This window comes from Sylvia atricapilla, chromosome 1 (genome assembly GCF_009819655.1).
Source record: "Sylvia atricapilla isolate bSylAtr1 chromosome 1, bSylAtr1.pri, whole genome shotgun sequence".
In the NCBI taxonomy this organism is placed as follows: domain Eukaryota; kingdom Metazoa; phylum Chordata; class Aves; order Passeriformes; family Sylviidae; genus Sylvia; species Sylvia atricapilla.
In genome coordinates, this window is record NC_089140.1 from 104,715,934 (window position 1) to 104,738,814 (window position 22,881).

Below are 22,881 nucleotides of genomic sequence, written 5' to 3' on the forward strand. Positions count from 1 at the left end.
CATTCCATCTTTCCTGGAAATTCCCTGTGGGATTAGAGAATATGAGGCATTTTTCCTCCCTGCCTTTCTGCCTGGTTCTTCCTCCATTTTCCTGAAATGTGTTAAACAAGGAGAGAGGCTTCTTTTGTGTCCCTTCTACAAAACTGGTTGAAGCCCATGAGCAGGATCTTTCTTTGCATGATCCTGCAAGTTGAACTGCAGCCTCTATTTCTCACTTTGCACTCCTTTATAATCAAAAATAATATGAGCATGCTCTCAAACACTACTGAAAAAAAAAAACCCAACAATATAATGAATAGTGGTAATTCCAATCCATTCATGATGAATGAACACAACAACATGGTTTTCAATGCCAAGACACTGGACTGTGGTTGTGAGGCAATTCTTTTCTGAAGAAATATTTATCATTGTATTACCTCATCCCAGCTGTTAGTAAAAGATCGAGGGTTTCACAGTTAAATGAGTCAAATAATTTAATATCATCGTGTCTATGTTTTGCAGGCTAGAACATTGAATGTTTGTTTGTGTTTTCCATAATGCTTGTGTCTTTCTCAATGTGTCCTTTCTGAGAAGGCAGTCTTGTATAGATTATGATTGAATCTTGTTCCAGCTAAAGTTTGTTGCACTATAAACACCTCTTATGAAGAACTGTGTTCTCTGTGAAAGCAGAAAGAATGAACTTACCACTTAAAAATTCTGCTTGTACAATTGGAGTGCTTTCCCAGCTATGTATTCAATGAACTCAGGACTCTTGGGATCGAAGTTGGGAGGAACTTTAATGGTGAAAGTAGGTGAAGTCAGAATGTTCACATCTACCACAGTTTCGTCTTTACTGGAGGGATCCCCAGGTACCACCTAAAAGAGATAAGTACTTCAGACACTACAAACTGCTGTGTGCTTTCAGTTTTGTTTATACCCACTGTGCCCACTCTCTTTAATAGGGGAAAATTAAATAGGGGAATATTTTAGATTTGTCTACTTTCTTTAAAGTGCTTTCTTCTGAAATGACAGTGGGTGTCTGAATTTATGTAGGTGCTGGAAAGAGCTGACATGGCACTGCCAAGACCGTATTAAAGAACTGCATATTAATATTTATACCATGAGCTACATCTCTAAAGAGCTTCTGTTCTCCTGATAAAAACTTCTGAGCTGTCCCACTAAGTTCAAAACAACGTTTGTGTGACTGAATTTATTCATTCCTGTGTGTTTTTCTAAATCAGAATTAGTCCTGTAGTTTTATTTTCCAACAACAGATATCTCAGACTCAGTTGAGAAAGTGTGCCTGTCTCCTGTTTCTATTTTCCTCATGAGGTTCAGCAAGGCCAAGTGCTTTTTTTCGGTGGATCATACCATCATTTTGTGTAAAGTTCTGGTAGTAATAGTACTAATTCACTATATATGAGTGAATTTCTGAGTTAGAAGAGAGAATAAGATTTGTCCCTTGCCCAGGAAAATGGATTGAATTTACCTTGGATATATCCTTGTGTGTGAGATACAGTCAATCATTACCTATTTACTGAAATATTGACTGATGCTGTCAAGCATGTGCTGCTTCCGCTGCAAAAATCTGTATAACATTTGCCTTCTTTGAACTTTGGAATATGTAAGTACAGACACAGATAGCTAGATATTCATCGATCCAATATGGATGTGTGAGTGCTGGCACAGTGCAATTTATCTGTGAAGGTAATCTGAGGCCAGTCAAAGCTGCTAGTGTCAATTTACTCTTATCAGACAGTGATTCAGGTTGGCCTGTCAGCCATCCATCAGACTAAAAGGATTTAGAGGAAAATAGTTTCTAATCTCAGGAGTTTCAGCTCATCGAGGGATTACGAAGCGTACAGAAATTCAAGATGAGTAGGAATGTGGTGTTGTAAACCCAAACATTACACATGTATAAACATCCACAACCCCCAGGAGCATAAACATGAGCAAAATGCAGGTTAAAGGCAGCAATTGCTCCCTTCAGAAGACAACTCTTACCTTAACTATGTTGAAAATGTTTTCTGGTCCAATGGTCATGTTGGATAACTCAGACACCCACCCAAATCTTTCTTTCATTTTGTTCAACAGGTAGGAAGTGTCCTCCGTGTGATGCCGAACCACCTGGAGAATCTGCTCGTACTGCTCCCCTGAGACATTAACCAGCTTAAAGGCTTCATCAAACTTGATGTGCAGCTCAGGAACGTTTGGGCAATCTGTTAGAAAGACAGTGTTATGTCTTGTACTTCATCTTTTCAGTCTGAAGAAATGAAAACTGTAAAAAAAGTCTAATGAGGGGTCATGGTTTGGATGGGTCTTTAAATAATGCTGAAAAAAGGAGAATAATTTTTGCTGACTTATTATAGTAAATTTAGTTTAGACTCAGTGACTAATTGAATGCATTATCCTATTTGTTATATTAAAGTGATTTACCAAGTTTATATCATATAGTATAAGGTTTATATCATATTTCATAGCAATAGACTTTCTGTTAATGCTAAATAAGATCTGCTAAATTTTACATATAGCAACTTCATTGTCTTCTTATACATTATGGGGCTTTTTTTAATTGGCTCATATTCCATTATGAATCCCAGGTGTATAGACTACAAGGCAGGGGCTGAGAGAGCAAAGTTCCTTCCACTGTAAGAGAAGATCGGTTTTGTGTCCACGTGAGGAACCTTAACATATCTAAGTCTATGGGACCTGATGAGTCCAGAGGGAACTGGCTGATGTAGCCACTCTTCATGATATTTGAGAAGTCATGGAAAAGAGGTGAAGTCTCTGATGACTGGGAAAATGGAAATATTTCTGATTTTTAAAAAAGGTTTTAAAAAAGGGTTGTAAGAAGGACCCTGAGGACTGCCACCCTCAGCTCTGTGAGCCTCAGCTCTGTGCCTGGAAAGATCATGAAACAGATCCTCCAGTACGCTCTGTGTAGGCACATGGAAGATAGGGAGGTGATTTGGGACAGAATCATTTGCATATGATTTGTGGCTATCAACAATTAAAGGGTGCCTTTAAGAAAGATGAGGACAAGCTTTTTATCAGGCCCTGGGGACAAGAGGTAATGATTTTAAATTGAAAGAGGGTGGATTTAGACTATATGTTTTAGCAAGAAGTTTTTTACAATAAGGGTGGTGAAACTGAAACAAGTTGCCCAGAGAGCAACTGGATGATGTCCCATCACTGGAAACATTCAAGGTCAAGTTCTGCGGGGCTCTGAGCAATATGATCTAGATGAAGATGTCCCTGCTGATTTCTGGGAGGTTGATCTAGATGACTTGTAAAGGTCTCTCTAACCCCAAATTATTCTATAGTTCTGTGATAGAGTTATTACAAGAAAGCCTGTATTCCTGTTGAGTGTTAAGACCCAATATTTATCTTACAATAGCTAGACAGTAGTATGAGACTAGTACCATCTGCTGCAAATTCAGAACTGCAGATTGCTGGTTTTTCTTTACTAAAACATGGATTTTAAACAAGAAACATTTCTATACAATAATTGCTCTGTAAAAATTCGATTTCTTTTCTGTCAAATTGGATTATCAAAGGGCACCTTCAAGCTGATGATACAGTAAGAAACTGGTCTCTGTAGTACATGGGTGTAGATAAAAAGATTAGTGGTCAGATATTCTTTTAAAAGTGTTTCATTGTTCATTAATATTTGCCACACTGGAGATATTCTGAAGACTTTTAGGTTTATTTTAAAATCTAAGTAATTCTGTAAAGATATGTATGTTATACTGCAGTCCTGACAGCTGTTCTAGGTGATCAGTCTGAAGGTTTTTCAGATGCCCATGCATGGTCCTAACAGAGCTCTGCCATCTCCTTATACCCTGACAAGAAGTCCCCTTTTTGTCCTTCATGTCAGATCTATTTGCAGACAGGGTTCTACAAAAAGTGATTACAGGCTCTTCAGCATTTGCTTTCCTTGCGAGGCACTGAATGATACCTGAGGTGACACCTGATTGTCAGCAGGAGAAGCTACTGTCAGGAGTTTGAGCTTCTCCTCACTTTCTGCTCAGCACTGCTGCACCCAGGCGGGATCGACTGCTGCCTGACATCTCGCTCCTCTGCAGGATGGCAGCTCTAACAAAATACCTGTATCCTTTGTTATAGGCTGTGGGACGTCTCTTTTGGGCACCAGCGGTATGTTAACAACTGAGCTATACTGACACTCTGTGGAGACAGTGGGGAAAGCTAATTGAAATCATCTGGAATGAGGAATGGTTTTTTGTAGCCGTAGTTACAGTAAAAATTCAGTGACTAAATGTGAATTCCAGTAGAAAATTAAAATGTCAAAATCTATAAACCAGTGATCAATGCATTACAGGGAAAAAAAAAAGGAGAATAGTTATTTACCGTGCAAAAGATTGTCTTGACATTTCTGGCATCTCTCATGAAATTGTGGGCATCCAGAGGAGTTCTCCCGGAGCTCCCTGCACTGAAGTCTCTGGCGCCCTGACACAATTTTTGAAAACATGCCACTTCTGTCAGGATCTAGAATGAAGTCATAGTATTTTTAGACTGCTGTTAAACTTAGAGTCTTTGTAAGTATGCATTCATTACCGAGCCTGAGTGCTAGAATATAATTTCTTGCCCTTAATCCAAAGTATTTTGCATAAATACTAATAAATCCCTAACCCTCCACTTCCCCTCCCCTCCTCCCACAAAAATAAAAGGAATAAATTATTAAAAAGTAGAAGTAATGAGAAGATTCAAATAATGTTTTCTTTCAAGGAATTCATGCTGCTGTGTTATATTCCCTTATAAAGACTTAGAAGTGTATTCCCCAGACATAACCAACCAATTGCTAATACTATTACACATGATTTCTACAACATGTGAATTCTGGTAAGATCATTCTGACTCTTAGAAGTCAAAATATTTCATAATCACATACAGTTAGATGAGAACAAAGTACTAAAGCTTATTTCTAGGTAACATGGCTCATGATATAGAAAAAAAAACAAACCCACCACACTATTCAAGAGTAACTTAACTTCTTATTTCCTGATGATCACGTAATGTTTATGTTACCTGCCACTCAGAGTTATGGCATGAGCTCACTATAGTTTCTTTAACAAGGACCAGCATGTATTTGTTCCATTTGCAATAGTCAAATATGAGGCTTATTTGTATTCTAAAAGTTGGCCTCAGTCGTTTTCCTTCACTGAGTGTCATCACCAGTGGTATGCCCCAAATTTTCTGGTTACTGGAAACTCTGATATCTGGTCTTTGGCTGGTATTTGATTGTCAAATTACATTGCTGCTGTAGCTTGGAACAAGACTTGCAGCTGTCAAGCTGAATTTAGCATCATTTGGCAAGGGCAGGGATATGCCTTGACATCTCACAGAATTAGCCTAATTTTTTAGAATTGGTGACCATGTCAATAAGACATGATACAAACCACATCCTGACAAATGCTGAGATTAAATCTGCCAGTCAGCCTTACAAAAACCTGCATCCACCCTGAATTTAAGTGCTCCTGAGGAGCTCCTGCAAATATTTTGAGAATTGCCATGAAAATCAGGCTGTGTAGGACCCCTAAATCCCTTTCTCTGAGATTTCTAGGTGACTTCTATTTGTTAATTTAATTACTAGTTATCCTTGACCCATAGCCTCCAGAGCTTCCTTACGTATCTCACACTCACATACTGAAAACTGAGTAATTCGCTGTAGTTTAGCCATCCCAAAGGGGTTGATGTCATTGTCAGTGCAGTCAATTTTCATCTTCTAACACTTGCCTTTGGTTTGTTCTGGCACATCTCTTCTATAATCTCTGTATTCATCAAACACGTCGGTGATCACCTCACTGACACCTTCGAACACCGTCCTACTGAAATCAAAAACTACCTGTAAGAAGCCAGGCATGCCCCAGCCTCTCTGGGAGCCATCAGTTCTGGTGGTTACCTCAGGTAAAGCTGGCATACTGGGGGACTCAATCAAGTCCAGGTCAGACATGAAATATGTCTGAAAAGACTGGTCAAATTCTTTTTGCATGTGCTTGAAAAAAATGAAACTTCTGTCAACTATTGAGCCCACATCCGATAATAGCTGGCTAAATAAATCTTCCATCTTTACTAGCTGGGTATCCTCTTTCTCAGGCTTTTCATTAGACTGAATGTCTCTTCCTTGGTCCTTAGGAAAAGTAAATATGAGTGGAGGTATTTTCCTCAAAAAATCTTCAACCTGTGTATAAGAAGGAGACAGATCAGGAGACAGACAAGGTATTAGTTTCTCATCTCTCAGGTAAGTGTCTGTAACTTTACTTTTTCAAATACTCATAGAAACAAAGCCCTCTTAATAACTGCCAACACGGCATGTTCTCTGAAGTAATTTAAGACACTAGACCCAAAAAGGGGAAGTGCATTCAATCTAAATAATTAGTTCCAAATCAGATCTGATGTAAGAAGTCTGCTGGTTGTCTTTTAATCTGTGGGGGCTCAAAGTTATCATCAGCATTTGGGTTTCTTCTAACAGACAGCTTGGACTTTATGTTGTAAAGGTGTGAAATGCGTCTTTATGGTGCAAAGATGTGTCTGTTTATGTGTGGTGTAGGGAGCAGAAGGTGATTGTTCTCACCTTGATTTGTAAAAAGCCTGCCCTCTCTCACTACTGGGCAAATCGTCACATCCTTGTGCGAATGGAAAGCAGCAAAATCAGTAAAGCAGTGGCTCTGAGCCCATGGTTTTACCATGTAATTACCAAGTGTCAATTCTGCTGTTGCAGAGTTCCAGTTCCTGGGTCTCAGCCACTGGTCACTGTTCTCTAATTTAAGGCACTACTTTGGCCTGAGCCAATGGAGTGGTTTTTTGAGCCACACTCCATGGCATTAGAAAACAGGTAAGGGTTAAGAAGCACTCTGCTAAAATACACATATATAGGTATAAATAGATATAGACAGATATAGATAAAAATAGTTATATATAGCAATTAAAAAAAATAAAAACCAAATCATCTGCTTGATCTGATCACTACTGCAGCTTAGAGGAAGGTGAAGTGTGAAACAGCACTGTAGGAACAGCCTAAGCCAGTATTGCTCCTGCTATCTGTGTGTCCTCAGCCACAGATAACATCTTTGTCTTCTTTCTTTTTCCTTTTTTTTTTTTTTAATTAATTAGGTCACAACAAAATTCTTACTTGAATGCTTCAAATAAACGAAATAACTCACAGAGGAAGTTACCAAGAGGGTCAAAGACAGTCACAATGCAGTGTATAACTTTTACTGCAGTAACTGCAGCATCCACAGACACTTGAAAATCCAAAACATACATGAGCTACCCGTGGGCAGCATCTAAAAGGCTAAAAGTATCACAAACAGTCTTAAATTTAATATCTCCCACATTTTAACCTGAATTACTTTAATATGCACAAATATTAAGTACTTTTTCTCCAAACCCTGCCTGAAACACACCACATTTAATGTTTAAGTTATTGTATTTTTAAGTACATGGGAGGGGTGAAAGCTAGGGAATCTACTAGGCCAACATTTTAGTAGCAGCAATGACAGGTTTGCTTCAGAAGTTTGTTGCACTTAAAGCGTATGCCCAAATTAAAAAAAAAAAAAAAAAAAAAAGTGATTACAATTGTTAAATTTTGTAGTAATAATGGGCTAGTCAAGAAATCATATTTTCTTTCTAGTAGATTTACAGGAATCTCCTTTGCTGACAGGTTCCTTTATCATAAGAGGTTAAGCATTTTAAAGCTTTGTTTGCTACTTGAAGAGTTTATTTAAGATAAATACAGGAAAGAATGATGTAATAAGTAGGTGACATTTTTCCCCTAAATAATTTTTGCTAACTACATTTACACTTTTAACTTTGCTGATTTTCAGATGGACCATAAAGAATCTATGCGGTATTTTTCACAAAGTTATCAAGCATCTTAGTGCAAGTCCCACTGTGAGAGAAAACATTGTATATCTGGAATGAGTCTGTTGGAGTTAGGGGAATCATCAGTTTCCATGGAATCTTGCCAGGGTGCAACTGAACTCATTTTGACTCAGCATTCCATGGCCATAATCACATGTAATTTCTACCATATAGCATCATATTTCCAGACCCTCCAAATCAAATTAATTTTAGTAAGCTGATACAAGAGGCAGACCTAGGTATTGAGAAAATAAGATGTGCTGTCTCTAAAACTTTGGGTGAACTCAAGAGTATTCTCCAGATACAAAGCTTCTTCCTACCTTTCTCTTAAAGGTTGACACACCATGTTTGCAAGTTGTATAATATCTCATGCAGGTACTTTCTAAACAGGATTCACATTCATCCCATAGATTTTTCAAGGATACTTGACATTGTCTTTCCTCTTCTTCCAATCTTGCCTTTACTTCATCCATAAGTTGCAACGCTTGCTAAGGAAAAAGATTCAGTTGAGGGCGATTTTCAGATTAGTATTCTAAGTACTTACCCCAGCACTGATCAATCATTTTGGCTATTTATGGCTCCTTTTTTTGCTAATCCCTATCCCCCTTGGGTAGGTTGCCTTCTCAGCTGCAGTCACATATGGAGGGAACTGAAAATTGAAAACCTTTTCCTTATAGGATTTTTCTGATGTTGTTCTCTCAGGGGGCGCAGCCTACAGAAACAAATGGATCTCTACAGTCTACCAGGATTTTTGATGTTAAGAAAAAAACTCATACATCATTCTGTGTAAGAATTCAGCCTCCCACATGGTCATGTGTTCAACTTGTGTTATTTTTTCTCCTTATCATCTGAGCAGTATTCATCTGTCCCACAAATAGTCCTTTCCTGTTGCTTTTCTCTACCTTTAAGAGATTGATATTTCACGAGGGTAGGTGCTTGCCTTAGCATTTCCTAAGGCAGAAATATATAAAAATACAGCATCTCTGCTGTTTGTTAGTGTACTAATCAAAAGGGGTAGTAAGGGGATTTTTTTCCTGCTCTTGTGGAAGTGTGAGAACTCCTTCCATACTGAAGGGCAACAAGATGCATTTTACAATGCTGCTTCTATTTATTTCATCAGTTAGGGCTCAAAGCTGAGCAGATCAGAAGCAGCATTTTTGGAATAGACTTGACAATGGAAATACTTTGTGTTAAAGTAGATTGCACATCATCAATTTCTCTCTCCAGTTGCAATGTATTTTAATAGTTTTGGTTTCCAAACAATGTTCAGTTATCCCTAAGTATGACAGAAACCTTTTAATTGGTGAGGTTTATTCCTTTTTGTCAGCATTCCAGTTTGGAAGAGACTAACATAAAAGAAAACTTCTGTCAGAATGTGCTTGATGGAGACAGTGACTGCAGTTTTCATAATTTAGTTATTTTCTGATCTTTCTAATACATTTATTCAGTGTTTTATGAACTATTACTGTGGTTGTAAGTCCTGTGTAAATGAAATCATCCAGTAAGATCTATTAAGAGTGTTGATTGTGGGAGTGCACTGGTGTTCCTTAAGATGTTAGAAGGCTATCAGGTACTTTTTGGCTTGCTCATACCAATAGTTTAAACTAACTACCAAATGTTGGGCCAGGAGGGAATTTTCCTTTAACTTCTTTAAAACAAATTTAAGATATTTGTATTTTTTTTAAATATACAGTAAACCTCTGTTTCTTTAGATCATCTGAGCGCATGGCTCTGAGCCTAGGCATTGCACTAAAATATTGGAAATTTCCCTGACTCACTGTACTTTCTTTAGAGCACAATATCATTTGTGGCTTTGATATTCTCCTGCAAGTCTGAAGTTAGTGAAGCAAGGTGGAAAACTTGGTGGTGGAAAGCAAGGTGGCTCCAGGAGTATAGAGACATGGAGGGCAGAGCTGCTAAACCTTCTGCACAAAACACTGTTCTTCAGTGGCCTGCTGTTGCCTTGGTGTGAATTCAGTGAAGCAGGGGTTCTTAGAAACAAGCAGTATGTGCAATTTTCCTCTGCTAGTGAGACAAAGGGGCAGAAGCAGATTTTCTCTTAATCCTGCGACTGCATGAAAAGATGTATGTTGCTTGTTTTGTACATACAATATGTACACACAATTTTTTATTCTTCCCAGAATAAACCCCACAGATGCATTTATGTTACCTTTTTTTCTTCACTGCTCTTCTTCAAGGTTTTCATCAGATCTATGTGCTTATCTTCATTTCTTTCCATCATAATTTTCATCTGCTTAATACCAATCAAAGCTTTCTTTACCTCTTCATCTACATACTTCTCTCCAACTTCAGATAATTCTAAAAAAAGCCAAATTATACAGTGACTTAATCAGATTTTAACACTATTGCAAATTGTCATGCACCGATGATGAAGGAGAATGAAACAGCTCTATGTTTCCTTACAGTGGCAGAGCCAAATCTGAGACAGTGAATACTGAGTAACACTGGGACAAGACAATTTCCATCAGATAAGAATCTGACCCAGAGCTTTTACAAGGATCAACTGTATGTAACTAAAATTTTATATTCAGCTGTCCCGCTGCTGAATACTGAATCCCAGAACAATTCAGGCTGGTACCTTTGGATGTCATTGAGTCTGCCCCTGCCCCCACTCAAAGCAGGGTCAACCACATCAGATTGCACAGCACATCATCCTAGGTTTGGGATATCCCCAAGGATCACTCATCAGTTTTCTAATGACTTAACCTTTATTTTTATCTTTGATCTGGTAGAAGCCTGTGACAGCTTCCCTCTACATTTTGAAAATGTAGATTACAACTGCCTTCAACCTGTTTTCATAAAATTTGATTTCTAGGCTTCCTGTGAAATAATGACCATAGAGTTTTGGTGAAAACCTGGGCTGGCCCATGCATTGCACCTTGAAGCTCTGAATGATTGCCTGTCCTTTATCTGTATTTGTTTTCTTTGTGGAAATGTCTGACTATCACAGAAACTAGAAAACAAGTAAAAACATATCACCTTGAGACTGCAAAAAACACATCAATTCCTTTATATCTTTCTTCTTTATCCCAAACTTTTTGTTTATTATAGAAATGTTGTCAACATAGACTGAAGCACAGGATTGTTTAATGGCTAATCCTCTTTCTATCCCCCAAAAATAAAGCCATGCTTAGAGGTGTGTACATGTGCAGAGTAGCTTCTATTTGCTAAATTAAGTAATTTTATTTCAGTTACTTGTAAAAGCCACCTTTTTCAGTGAAGTATGTAAGTGCAGAGGAAATATTTTCGAAGAGTATTTGAACAAACAAAATAGTTCAAAATCTGTCGAATTGGCTTTTGGGTTTGGTTTATATTCTGATGATCGACAAGGAACCAAAAAACCTATAAAACTCCTGTTAACACCTTATTTTTTGGCAGGCGATGCCTATCTGCTAATCCCTTTACTTTTTCATCCTGCTTGTTCTTATCTTCCTATTTTGTGCGTGTGTATGTAGGTGTGCAACCAGCTTTATTATGGTTTCCAAGCTCCATACATACAAGTAGAACTTGTTGAAGGGGAAGTCAAAATGCACTCCCCAGCTGGAGACCTGGGCCCAGGGGCTTCCAGCACACCCTGGCAGGAGAACCATACATACGCTTGAGGTTGTCCCGGAGATTCATTTCCTCCTGCTTCGTCGGTGCACACTGGTGGCCCTTCAGACACAGCACGTGTATTATAAATATCCAAGAGGACCTCATGTTCTTTCTGTTTGAGAAAAACAGTTTGGTGCAGTTACATGTCAGGAAGCTCAGATGTCTAGGTATACTAAGTAAATATTAATGCTAACTATAATACTAGGTATCTAACAAGATCCTGTTGATTTTGTCTTTAATATGGTTTCTGAGATGTACAGCATGCACCTAAATGCTACTCTTGGTGAAAATACATGAGTAAGCAGCTTGACCTCATTTGTAATTTTCTATTTAGATTAATTAGATGAATTCCACTGAGTTTGCACAGTGGTTAACAGAATCAGGACATGTATACATAAAATCAAAAGCTTGTGCTGCTCTGTCTGTCCCTTTTCTGCTTTGTGAAACACACTAATTATTGATCTCATATTGTGTCCTTAGTTCATATTATAAATACATCCATGCTAGATACTATTGCCAGTTTTAAAGAGGGGAGTTTCTGGAATGCTGTTCCTTTCTTGTGTCCAAACATGCAATTCCTTTCAGTGTCCTTCAGAATAAGACTTGATATAGGAGACACAGCAATAGGTGTATCAAGAAATCAGCAATTAGAGCAGTTTTGTAAACAAACAGACCAGCAAATTAAAGAAATCCCTACAAAATAAGGGAAAGAAATGCCATTTGCTTTATTTCCCTCTTAAGAGCAAGGCAAAAGGTTTCTTTTTCAGAAACCATGCAACTGCACTTTATAGTTCTCATCTGATTAAGTGAACACAGTGTTCAGGTGCCCTGTAGTTAGCCACTATAGCCTTCTTGGAGATGCAATTATCAGCCACAAGACCATATGTAAATTAAATGCCTGGATTTGTCTATAGCCTGGATTTACTTCTATAGTTACATGCATATTGTACCTTTATGTTTACAACGAAAGACCAATTAACTTTGCAAAGAAATACAAACACACAACCAAATAAAATCAAATAAAATAAGTATATTTACCATTAATATTTTGGACCTCTTCTGCAAAATTGCTCCCTGCGTCAGGAAGGGGCTGGGCTGTGTTCTGATCTAATTTCTGGGAGTGTCAGGGATTTTGCCATGTTCTACTTATCTGATGAGAAGGTAGTTAATCCTATTAACGGGACGTTTAGTATTTAGGCTGGAGGATTTTGCGTGTATGCGACTTCATGCTCAGCTCTGTGGGCAAAACCACCAGGGGGAGTGTTCGGCAGAATTGCCTGTTTTAATGTAATTTGGAACTGCCAATTTTCTGTAGTCAGTAGCCTTTTGTCATGTTAGGTCTCCCATCGTCTTAGTTTTTATTTTAGGAGACACCTGCAGCTTATGTTATTAGTGAAATTGATACCATTAGTTTGGCTAAAAATAGCTTCCAACATTTAATCTCTTCAGCATAGTTTTAGCTTGCTATAAAAACCATTGCATTATATAAGGGCCTTCTTTATACACCTTTTTAAGGTACAGGAGTACCTTGAAATAAAATCAGGAACCCAGACGCAGGCTGGTATATGAGCAGATTCTGGAATGAGATAAGCAATGTTTTTTGGCATTTTGTACATAATTGTACACATGTACAGTGTTGCCAGTGTTTTGGGGGTTTGCCCACTTAAGGATATTTCCTTCAGTTTTTCCATGTCTGTGAAATATGTCTGAGATCTGTCTTGTACAAAGTTTTGGATACTTTGAAATAGGATATTTAAATACTAACAGGTTCTTGATATAAAATATGGACAGGTATTGTTAGCAAATCGTATCCCACCATGTAATATTCAGCAATATTACTCCCTTGTAGTCAAAGAGGAGATGGGGAGAGTAGGTGTCACAGCCCACAGTCTGTACCAGCAACTAAAGAATGTTTTATTTTGTTTACCTAATCATTCAAAAAAGCCAGTTGATGATTGATGGCTAAGATAATAAAAGCCAATTGATGATTGATGGCTAATGATTAATTCTGCTTAGGCAAGGAATTTTATGGATTTAGTTTTAAACGTGTTATCAAAGAGAGTGAAAAATCTATTACTTCTAATGGGAAGTGCAAGTCCCCAATTTGCATTTAAAATTAATATAACTCCACACTTGTTTTCCTGAAAATGATGGATGGAATAGAATATTTAATTTGTTGTAATCTATATGAATTGCCATTTCTCATTGAGTTGCTGCTTACTCCTTGACCGAGACTCATCACTACCCAAACCATTTCAATTTCTCTTCTGTGGAAATACCAAGCAGGCACTGTTGCAGACCTTGCAATCCCCTGTTGCTCCTCTTTGTTGAGGATCCCTGGGTCTTGGGCTGAAGCAGAAGGGGCAGTCTCTCTCTCCTTCTCTGAACCTCGTGCTTGGCTCAGGAGAGAGTGAAAATGGAAAATACATTCGCACAAAGGAAGACAATCTATTACAGATGCTTGTGAAACGTGTGCTATTAGCCTACAAGTGTAAGGAATCCTAAGACTTTAATCTTTCAGGCAAGGGTTTGTCCTCTCAGTTTTGACATTTCTCTTTGCTAGTATTCACTTACTAGCAGCATTCATTTGCTGGTCATTCTGAACCTGACTCTGTATAGAGAAAGCTTTACCCCGTCTAGAGTAAAAAGGGTGATTTCAACACATCACTCATAGTTCATGGGAATTTGTGAGAAAGCAGGTGGCCCCAGCCCTGTGGGGAGGGAGAGCAGCACTCTTGCCCCAGGGGAAGAGGCTGGAGAATGCCTCTGGCACAGATCCCACCACTTACTTTGAGAATTGTCTGCTTTCTGAAGGTGTCTTAGGGAGTCTCTGGTCAAGCACACACTCACACTTTGCAAAGCCAGTCCTTAAGCTGATGCTGAGACACAGAGTCCTGGTGTGTGTTGAGCTCCTGTTCTCAATTCAGTTGATTTTGAACGTTCCAAAGTGTCTTGCATCATCTTAGATGTTACTCCTCATACTTTATTATAACCATTATGTAACCACATGGAAATAGGCACTGCTGAATGTATCTATTCCTTTCTACAAAAGCACAAAATCCTAGTCCTTTGCTCTGATGTTACTTCATATATATCTAATGGCTGAAAGAGGAGGCGTAAGGAATCCAAGGACAAAATTGATAGAGCTGGCATGTCTGTTAAATTTAATTTTGGTCTTAAACTTAACCTTAGAAGTGCACTTAAGAACTTAACATACTGTTCCTGAAAGACAGCTGTTAATCATGCTTACTCTGAAAAGCTTTTCCTCTCTCATTTCTGTTTTGAATTTAATCAAAGAAAAATCTCATCAATAATACCTTCAGATTTCATGTGAAATATCCACTCTCTTTTCTTCTAACATTCCAAATCTGATTTGTAGTGACCTATTATGGAGAACACAATTTTTCGTCTCAGTTGGCATGTTCAATAGTTTCCTCTTATTGTTTTATTTTCTTCTGAATTTGAGAGCTTTGATAAGCTATACTATAGCATGATTTGTCATGACATTGTGCCGACATTTTCAGTTTTTTCCACAAGTAGATGATTCAGTGGGTTTTGATGCTGTTGAAATTAATAAGGTACTCTTCTAATATTAAATCATTCTAGAGACAGTCTGAAAAAGTTTTGGGGAGCTAATTGTAGAAAGTGTCTTCTTCTGTGCCCCGATTTCCTACCCCTGTTATTACACTGCTACTCTATTTTAAGTGAAATAATATTTATCTATTGGAAAAAAGCTTGAAAAGGTATTTCAGTTGAAATGGATTTTTTGCAAGATACTGATAAATTGAAAAGTAAATAATTGTAGCAAGATATATAGGCATTGGGCTTGAACCAAGCTGAACTTGAGCAGTGAGAGTTGTAGCTGCTTTGCGGATTTTTCTTAGGTCCCGTTGGATGACCTCCACAAATGTGTAACATTTTTTCACCATGTACTGCAACTTCTCCCTTTCTGTTGATCCATTCCACCTGGCAGGATTAAGCATCAAGAAATATGTTGAAATGGAATTTCCTGTGTTGTACATCAGCTATAGGATTTTGCTCCAGTTAGATATTTAAACAACTATTTTCTGTTTGTAAGAGTTGTTTCCTACTATGCTGCACATTTCCTATGCATTTCTTTCTGAGCTAGGCCAGGCATATAATGATCAGGCTGAAAATACCTGTACGTATTTATAGACTCAATGAGTCATGGAAAGTGCTATGTTCTGGCATTAAATCTCTTGGTATTTGTATGAAATAGTCCCTCGTTCTACGAAATCTTAATTAGCTTTATTTGTAAGCAGCTTTATTTGTAAGCACACTATTAGTTCTACTGCTTTCAATTGAAATTAAATCCTTGTGGGGGTTTGTGGTGTAATTACATGGTTAATCTAAAGCATGCACAAAGCTTTGCTAAAAGTTAGTATGGGTTTTAAGGGTATAGAATTGAACTTTTGTGCTGTAAAAGTTTGATTTGTTTTGGGTTTTGTTCTGTTTTGTTTTGTTTTAATCCTTCCCAGTGCTTCAGCAGCCCCTGAGTGGCTTCTGCTTTCTCCTGTATTTCAACGGCTCTCAAAGGTCCCCTGAAGTTCTGTATTCAGTCTTTGAGCTCTACCTGGTTACCTGAAGTTAGGAACCAAGGCTCCTTCTTTAGCCCAGAGAGAGAGGCATGCTCCTGAGGTGCTCTCTGTCATGCTGGAAGGCCTCAGACAGAGGAGCTGAGGCTGCTTTAAGCTGAATAGCTACAGTCAGCCTAAGCTCCACATCTTGCAAAAATACCAGCTGAGGCCCCCAGTGTAGCACAGCTGTGTTAGCACGACAGGATCCCAAAGTTCACAAGCCCTGAAGCTCAGAGTCAGGCTGACACAATTACCCTGTCTGGAGGAGGGTCAGGCAATACCAGGTCAGGACTCTACGCTGTGCTCAGCACAAACATGAAACCAGCAGAAGGCAGGAATCAGCCTGTGAAACTTAGAGCATTACCCTGAGATCATGATGTGGCTTTAGCTGGAATTACTAAGCTACAGCTTTTAGGGTCAGCAAGACCAACTTCACTTAAAATGCATGAGCCTTTTCTGATTTCGTTTTGCTCATCTATCCATGGATTATAAGGATGACAATTCAGTGTGGAAAAAAAACATCTTCCACTTTACTGCTGAAATTTTTTTGTTTCCCAAGCCCTTCAGGGCTCTGACACAAAGTTCTAAGTATTAGCTCCAGCAGTAATATGACAACTGTTGTTCACAGGGCCATGCAAAGTTTTTTCCCAGCTTATCCAGAGGCATTGCAGAAGGGACCTATGGTGATACTGAAGGCTGTGTTTGGGAAGACAAAACTGTAACAAAAATTTATTTCACTTCAGGGAGCAAAAAGTTAAAACCTTAGAGTTGAATGAAAGACAATATGAAGCTGAAACCTAAAAATTATGCAGTTGTTGTCAGAATCTGTGCTTAGGGCATCAGCTAACTATTAAACTTGGAGAAGCACTATTACTGACATTATATTATCAGCAGGAGATATCAAAGTCAGTGCAAGGATAACAAAATGAGCTAGAAACAATTTATTAGAAAGCTATGAAGCAAACCTGCATGGTACAGTTACACAAACAGATTTCAGGAAGCTTTTAATATTAAAATGCTGAAGTTTTGAACCAGATGTTTTTCAAGGGTTTAGTTTCAAGCTTCCCTAGGAACATTAAAACAAAAAAGTTTTATTGCATGCAGACATGTAATATATCGGCTTTCAGCCTGCAACAGAAAGGAACAGGGTTCCTTCTGTGTATTCATCTGGTTTGCTTAAGCATGTCTTTGTCATTCAGCTTGTCTCACCTAGTTAAAAGAGTGACTGATTATTGAAAACAACTCCAGAGTTTATTGAAATTGTGAGGACTGTGTTACAAGTTTGTGAGGTGCGGGACAACTCCTGAAGACAGTAGCTGTCCTAACCTGCTGGAAAGGGATTGAAGGCATTCAGGATAGAGCCTTGATAATATTCAATGAAGAAACTGGAAATTGCTTTGTTGGGGAATAATCCTCTGCTTGGTAGCTTGGCCTCTTGTTTCTGCTGCATTTAAAGGGGACCGTGCTCCAGTGCCTGTGGGACAGCAAGCCCAAAGAAGGATGTCTGAATGTAAAGCTTCCTCAATGTAGTTGATGATCACACACAGACCCCTTGCTTGCAGTAGCACAGAGTTGGAGGAAGCAAAGCTGGAATGCTGCCTGAAGCTTGCATTTTCTCCATTTCAAATATTAAGGACAATTTCTAAGAAGATCTTTACTGCAATTACAATTTATGACTGCATGCTTCTAAGAGTTCTTGCTTAATTGCTGTTGCACATGTTTTTACAGCTGTCCTTTTATATAACTGGTATCCTGTCCGGTGCATCTGCCTCAACATTCAAAGCTTTTTAAAGCACTGTGAAAAACCAACAGTAGTTACAGAGGTCTGACAAATAGGAGAAGAATAAAAAAAAATTGAGTTCAGAGTAAATGAGAATTAGGAATGAATGAAAAAATGCAGAAAGGAAAAGGAAGGTGAAATAGGAAAACAAAGTACAGGATGTCTGGGGAGACATGAACAAGAACAATGTTTCCAATTGGAAGTATATGAATTCATATCCTCTGCCAACAGCCAAATCGTTATTGCAAGCAAAAATAATGTAGGAAGCCCATGAAGATGTGGCAGAACAGGACAACTATATAACTCTGGAAATCTTTTATTGTTTTTCATGTTTCCTCCGGCTCTGATATGAAACCATTCTGGGAAAGATGGCGGGATTTGCCCACACTTCAATACATTTTCAGGTACTGTGAAATGCTAAACACTAAGAAAAGAATTGTGGAATTCACTAGGCCAGATTTGAGTGTGTACAGTGAGTGTGTGCACCTCAGCTAGCAGGAAGCAACCTGATCTATAGGAAGATGTCCCCTTCTTGTGACAAGGAGGTTCAATTAGATGACTTTTTAGGGTCCCTTCCAACCCAAACCATTCTGTGAGCCTATGATTCTGTGATATGTATGATACAGGCCAAAATGGGAGACTTGCATATCCTGCTGAATATGGATTTGTTCAACATCTGTCATGCATGGAAGCTGGCAGGATCTCATCATTCATACTTACAGAACAACAAATATAGAAATTATTTCAAGTTGTAAAAAATCCAGTCTGCCATTTTCTAGCACAACTTGCAGTCAGCTGAGATGGCAGCTACCATGTTTAAATCATCATCCTTTAAAAAACTTAAATCAAAGTGTTAAACTCATAAAAGATGAAGGCAAGCTCCTACAGAGCGCAATAATATACTTAGCATTAGGCTCTTAACACTTCAAAGTCATGCTGGGTTTTATTTAGGTTTTGGGTCAGCTATGTTATAGTGTCCAGCACAGTATCACACATCCTACTTTGTGGACTTATTCCTTATATTTTTATTTTGTTTCTGCAGACAAAATAAATTTTAAAAAATCCTAGAAGATAGGCTCACTGTGAATCTTTTGCACAATGGACAAAATGCTGTCTCCAAATGAAGGAATCCATGAAATCTCACCTGCTGGAAGAATATTTGGGGTATGGAAATCTGGTGTGTTGGGGTAGTACTGTATTTTAAGGAGTGGCTTTATATTCTCAGCACCTTCTAGAAGTGGTTTGGCTCTCCATCTGGTCAACAGACCAGATATAGAAATCTTCAGTAATTTATTGAAACCACGAGCTGGATAATACTTAACTTCTAAGCCTGGCCGATCCGAAATGGCTGCTTCACATTGTTTGCAAAAGCAGCCAGAACCACAAGTCACATGTATGTAGGGCTCAAAAATGGTCAGTGACTAATACTAAAAATTCATTAATAATGCAGATGCATTTGAAACACCTTAGGTGCTAGAAAACTTTTGAATGTCCATGGTACAGGCATAATTATGTTGCAAATATTATTCAGAAGTATTTTGCTATTGGTACTGTGCATTTCCATACCTGAGCCCAGGAAGTAATGAACTTTCATTTCAGCCTTTGCCTTTGTGCCTCCAATATTGTATCTCCTATCCCAAGAGCAGATGGCAGAAGGCCTGTTCCTCTGCCTGGGTCTTACATATATAACTGCACACATAGACACATTTATATATTAAAATAGTAGACAACAGGTCAGATAGTTAGCTGATATAAATAAGCAAAGCTCCCTGGTCTCTGCAGACAGCTCTGATTCTTACCAGCTGAAGACCAGTACATTTTCACTAGGTCTGGATTCAGTAAACCACACACACACAGAGTGCAAAGCAGCCTATTGTTTGAAAGAAACCTTTCTTGTTTAGGGCACTGCTGAACAAATAAACTAGGCAGCAGAGGGAATTAGCAGGAATGAAGAGCATTAAATCCTCAGAGAAAATAACATCAAAAAAAAAGCCCTTGGTATCCATCAGTCAGAATTCCTTCATTGCTAGACAAAAGCTGCTATGGAAATTGCTGTGTTGTAACCTGTGTGATCCCATACTGAATAATTTACTTGAAACACTGCTCTTCCAACACTGCAGATCAAGTATCATGAGCAAGGAAAGCAAGTAAAGGAGAAATTAGAAAGAACTAATACTATTCAAGCAAAGCATTTAACCATGCGTTTAACTTTTAACCTGAGAACAGTCCCATGGAAGTCAACGGGATTACTTACGTACTTAAGTAAATCATGCGATTAAATGGTCCACTGGACCAGGATTTAAAAAATCTGCATGGCTGTTCCTTAAAAATGGATACAGTACAATAGAGGAAGGAAAGGAGAAAAATCTCTTTTCCATCCTCAGTTTCAAGTGCACTGACAAAAGCATGATAAGATCTAGCGCTAGGAAGTTAGGGCTGGAAAAATCCAGCCTTGAAATAAGACATTTCCTTGTAGCTGTGAGGAAAATATTGAGACAGCTTACCAGAAGAGAGTGGATTTACCCTCACATAGAGTTTTTATGATGGTATTTAACATATTAAAAGAAAAAGGGGATTAATCCAGATTCTAAGAGTAAACTCAAAGAGTTAAAAAAATAAAATTGGGCAGTTCCTGGAGAAGTGACACCTCCACCAGTTTATTGCAGCATACTGGTCCACATCCAACCTTCAGCTAAAAAGATTCCTAAACCACTGATTATGAGACAGATGATTTTATATTGCCCTGCTTTTTTTATTTCTTGTAAGCATCTGCTGCTTTTGGATGTACTACTTGGCTGGACATATTTCTGATTTAACCTAGTACAACCATATTTCTTTTCCATACTGTACTATACAAACACATACATCATGAGAGGATTAAGCTGGCTGGTTTTTGCAGTCTTTTCTGGCCCTAAAGTATGACAGCCTGACTTGTGCTTACCCCTTTTGTTCATGAGTTTGATAGGAAACAGCATTGATTAAATTTCCTGGCACTGTTTGACAATCCTGAGCTTCCTTCAGGATCTGGGAAGGAAGAAAGTACTGTGCTGCACAGTCTGTGACTCAGTGGCTGTCACTGGAGCTGGGGTCATCCAGGAGCTTCTCTCCTGAGCAAGTCCAAGCAGCCAGGGTGCCACACTGTGACAGAAGGACCTCCATTTCTCCTCTCCATGGCACAGGCTTTCTGAACTCCTAAGGCAAAAAAAAATGTTATTTCAATACTGTCATATCTGGATAAAACTCGTATATCCTGTGGTTAACTAGAGACCAAACCAGATGACCTCACTCAGTTTTTTCTGGCTCCAAATGCTGTAAACTCTTGTCCTGGGCTAGAGCCCATCAAAGCCCATCGGAGGCCCTTGGAAATACTTGTATTGACTTCACTCTGCATGAACAAGACTTCAACTCAATGTACAGACTATGCTCGAGTCAACGGGGTTCCAAAAAGAATGTGGCTCAGCTTGCAGTAAATACATACACCTAAATGACCACAAGCAGAGCTATTCAGAAAGGACTAGTAACAGCATCCTCACAGAAATTTAATGCATGAAAGCTCAATTAGCTATAGAAATCAGCAGGAGATATTCTTCTCAGCTTTCTGTATGAAAAGTCTACTGAAGTTAAAAGTATTTATAGTTACTTATGGGGGAAAAATTTGGGATGGGCTATAGGACCCTACAGGATTCAGCCACTGGAGAAAAGCTGTTCCACCACAGTTTGTCCATTTCCCAACATAAATGGAACCCACACAATATAAAGGGTTCTAAATGAGAAAGGACATATGCTTTAGGCCAGAAGCACATCTGGTGTAGCCCTAAGGATCTAGTTCATAGCAGTAATATTTTTTTTTCAGTTTTAAGACAGAGCTTCTGCATGTTTCAATATGAAGGCTCCTAGCTTTAGACCTAAGACATGGCAGAGTGCTGGGAGCAATTAACTGTGCACTTTTACCCTAAATACCAAAGTTTAATATGCCTGTGTCTCTCATGGCAGAGAGGTGATCCCAGTTTAAATGTTGGGCTTTTTGTTAAATACTGAGCTGTGATTTTCCTGTTCTTCTTTATGCAGTGATATAGAACCACTGAGAGATAGATGCATCTTTGCATATAAATGGAAGTCATCATTGTTTTAAGAGAGGTGTTTATAAAGCAGTTATGTGTGTGCCATTAAAATAACCCTATTTATATAATAGGATATTTAGGAATGTTAGTTGGGAAATAAGGAATATTTCACTTTGTACAAGTTACAATAACACACCTCTTCAGCTTGGCATTATTGATGTATAGTCAGAGTAAGGGACATTTGCACATGGTGTGTTTGTGTCTTTGTGGGTAGATTTGCCTTCTACACCTTCCATCTGTGGAATATAAAAGCTCAGGACTTTATGAAGCAAAGGTAACTTGAGACATAACCCTGTTCTACTTGTCAACTCAAAATTCCCACGAGACCAAAACTTTTAAACAGTATAAAGATTAGGGTCTGTTTTCTCAAAGTGGGTATATTAAATTAGGGAGGTAGATGGTTAGGCAGGCATGATAACAAAGACCCCTTGCAGAGCACAAGTGAGAGCCCAAGGTCTGGCTCAGCCTCAAGCACTGTCAGGCAGAGGAGACTACATTCCTGGACACTGGGTGTGATGGAGAAGCATTAGAAAACATGAAGCACTAATTATGTACATGTGAGCAAAAAATGTGGCAACTGGTCAGATAGCAGGACTATGTGTGAGAGAGATGACTAACCTGGAAAATTTACTTGGGGCTGATAAAAAAACCTGCTTTCATAAGAAGGATTTTTTCCTTTGCTTCTTTGTGAGTGGTGCTTTGTTTGCATTTATTTTAAATTACATTATTTGTAATTGTTGCATTTTCCTGAAAAGTTATAACTTTGCCACGTACAGCTGAAAACCAGTTTTCACCTATGCAAGAGGCATCCACTCAAGACAATTAAAAGTGATGTGTTTGCTTGTTAATAAGAAATTGGTAGTCACAGAAAATTATCTTGGCAAAAAAAAAAAATCCAGTGAAAGCT

At 38.4% G+C, this 22,881-nt stretch overlaps 1 protein-coding gene across 1 annotated transcript; it reads right to left on the bottom strand.

Moving 5' to 3' along the window:
- Positions 1 to 687: 687 nt before the first annotated feature.
- Positions 688 to 11,582, bottom strand: CLUL1 (clusterin like 1). The gene is made up of 7 exons (XM_066332165.1): positions 11,478 to 11,582; positions 10,031 to 10,179; positions 8,181 to 8,348; positions 5,734 to 6,178; positions 4,348 to 4,485; positions 1,984 to 2,198; positions 688 to 855 (listed from the first exon to the last, which is right to left on the bottom strand). The coding sequence occupies exons 1-7, from the start codon at positions 11,578 to 11,580 to the stop codon at positions 688 to 690; spliced, it is 1,386 nt and encodes a 461-aa protein (XP_066188262.1). The 5' UTR covers positions 11,581 to 11,582.
- Positions 11,583 to 22,881: the final 11,299 nt, after the last annotated feature.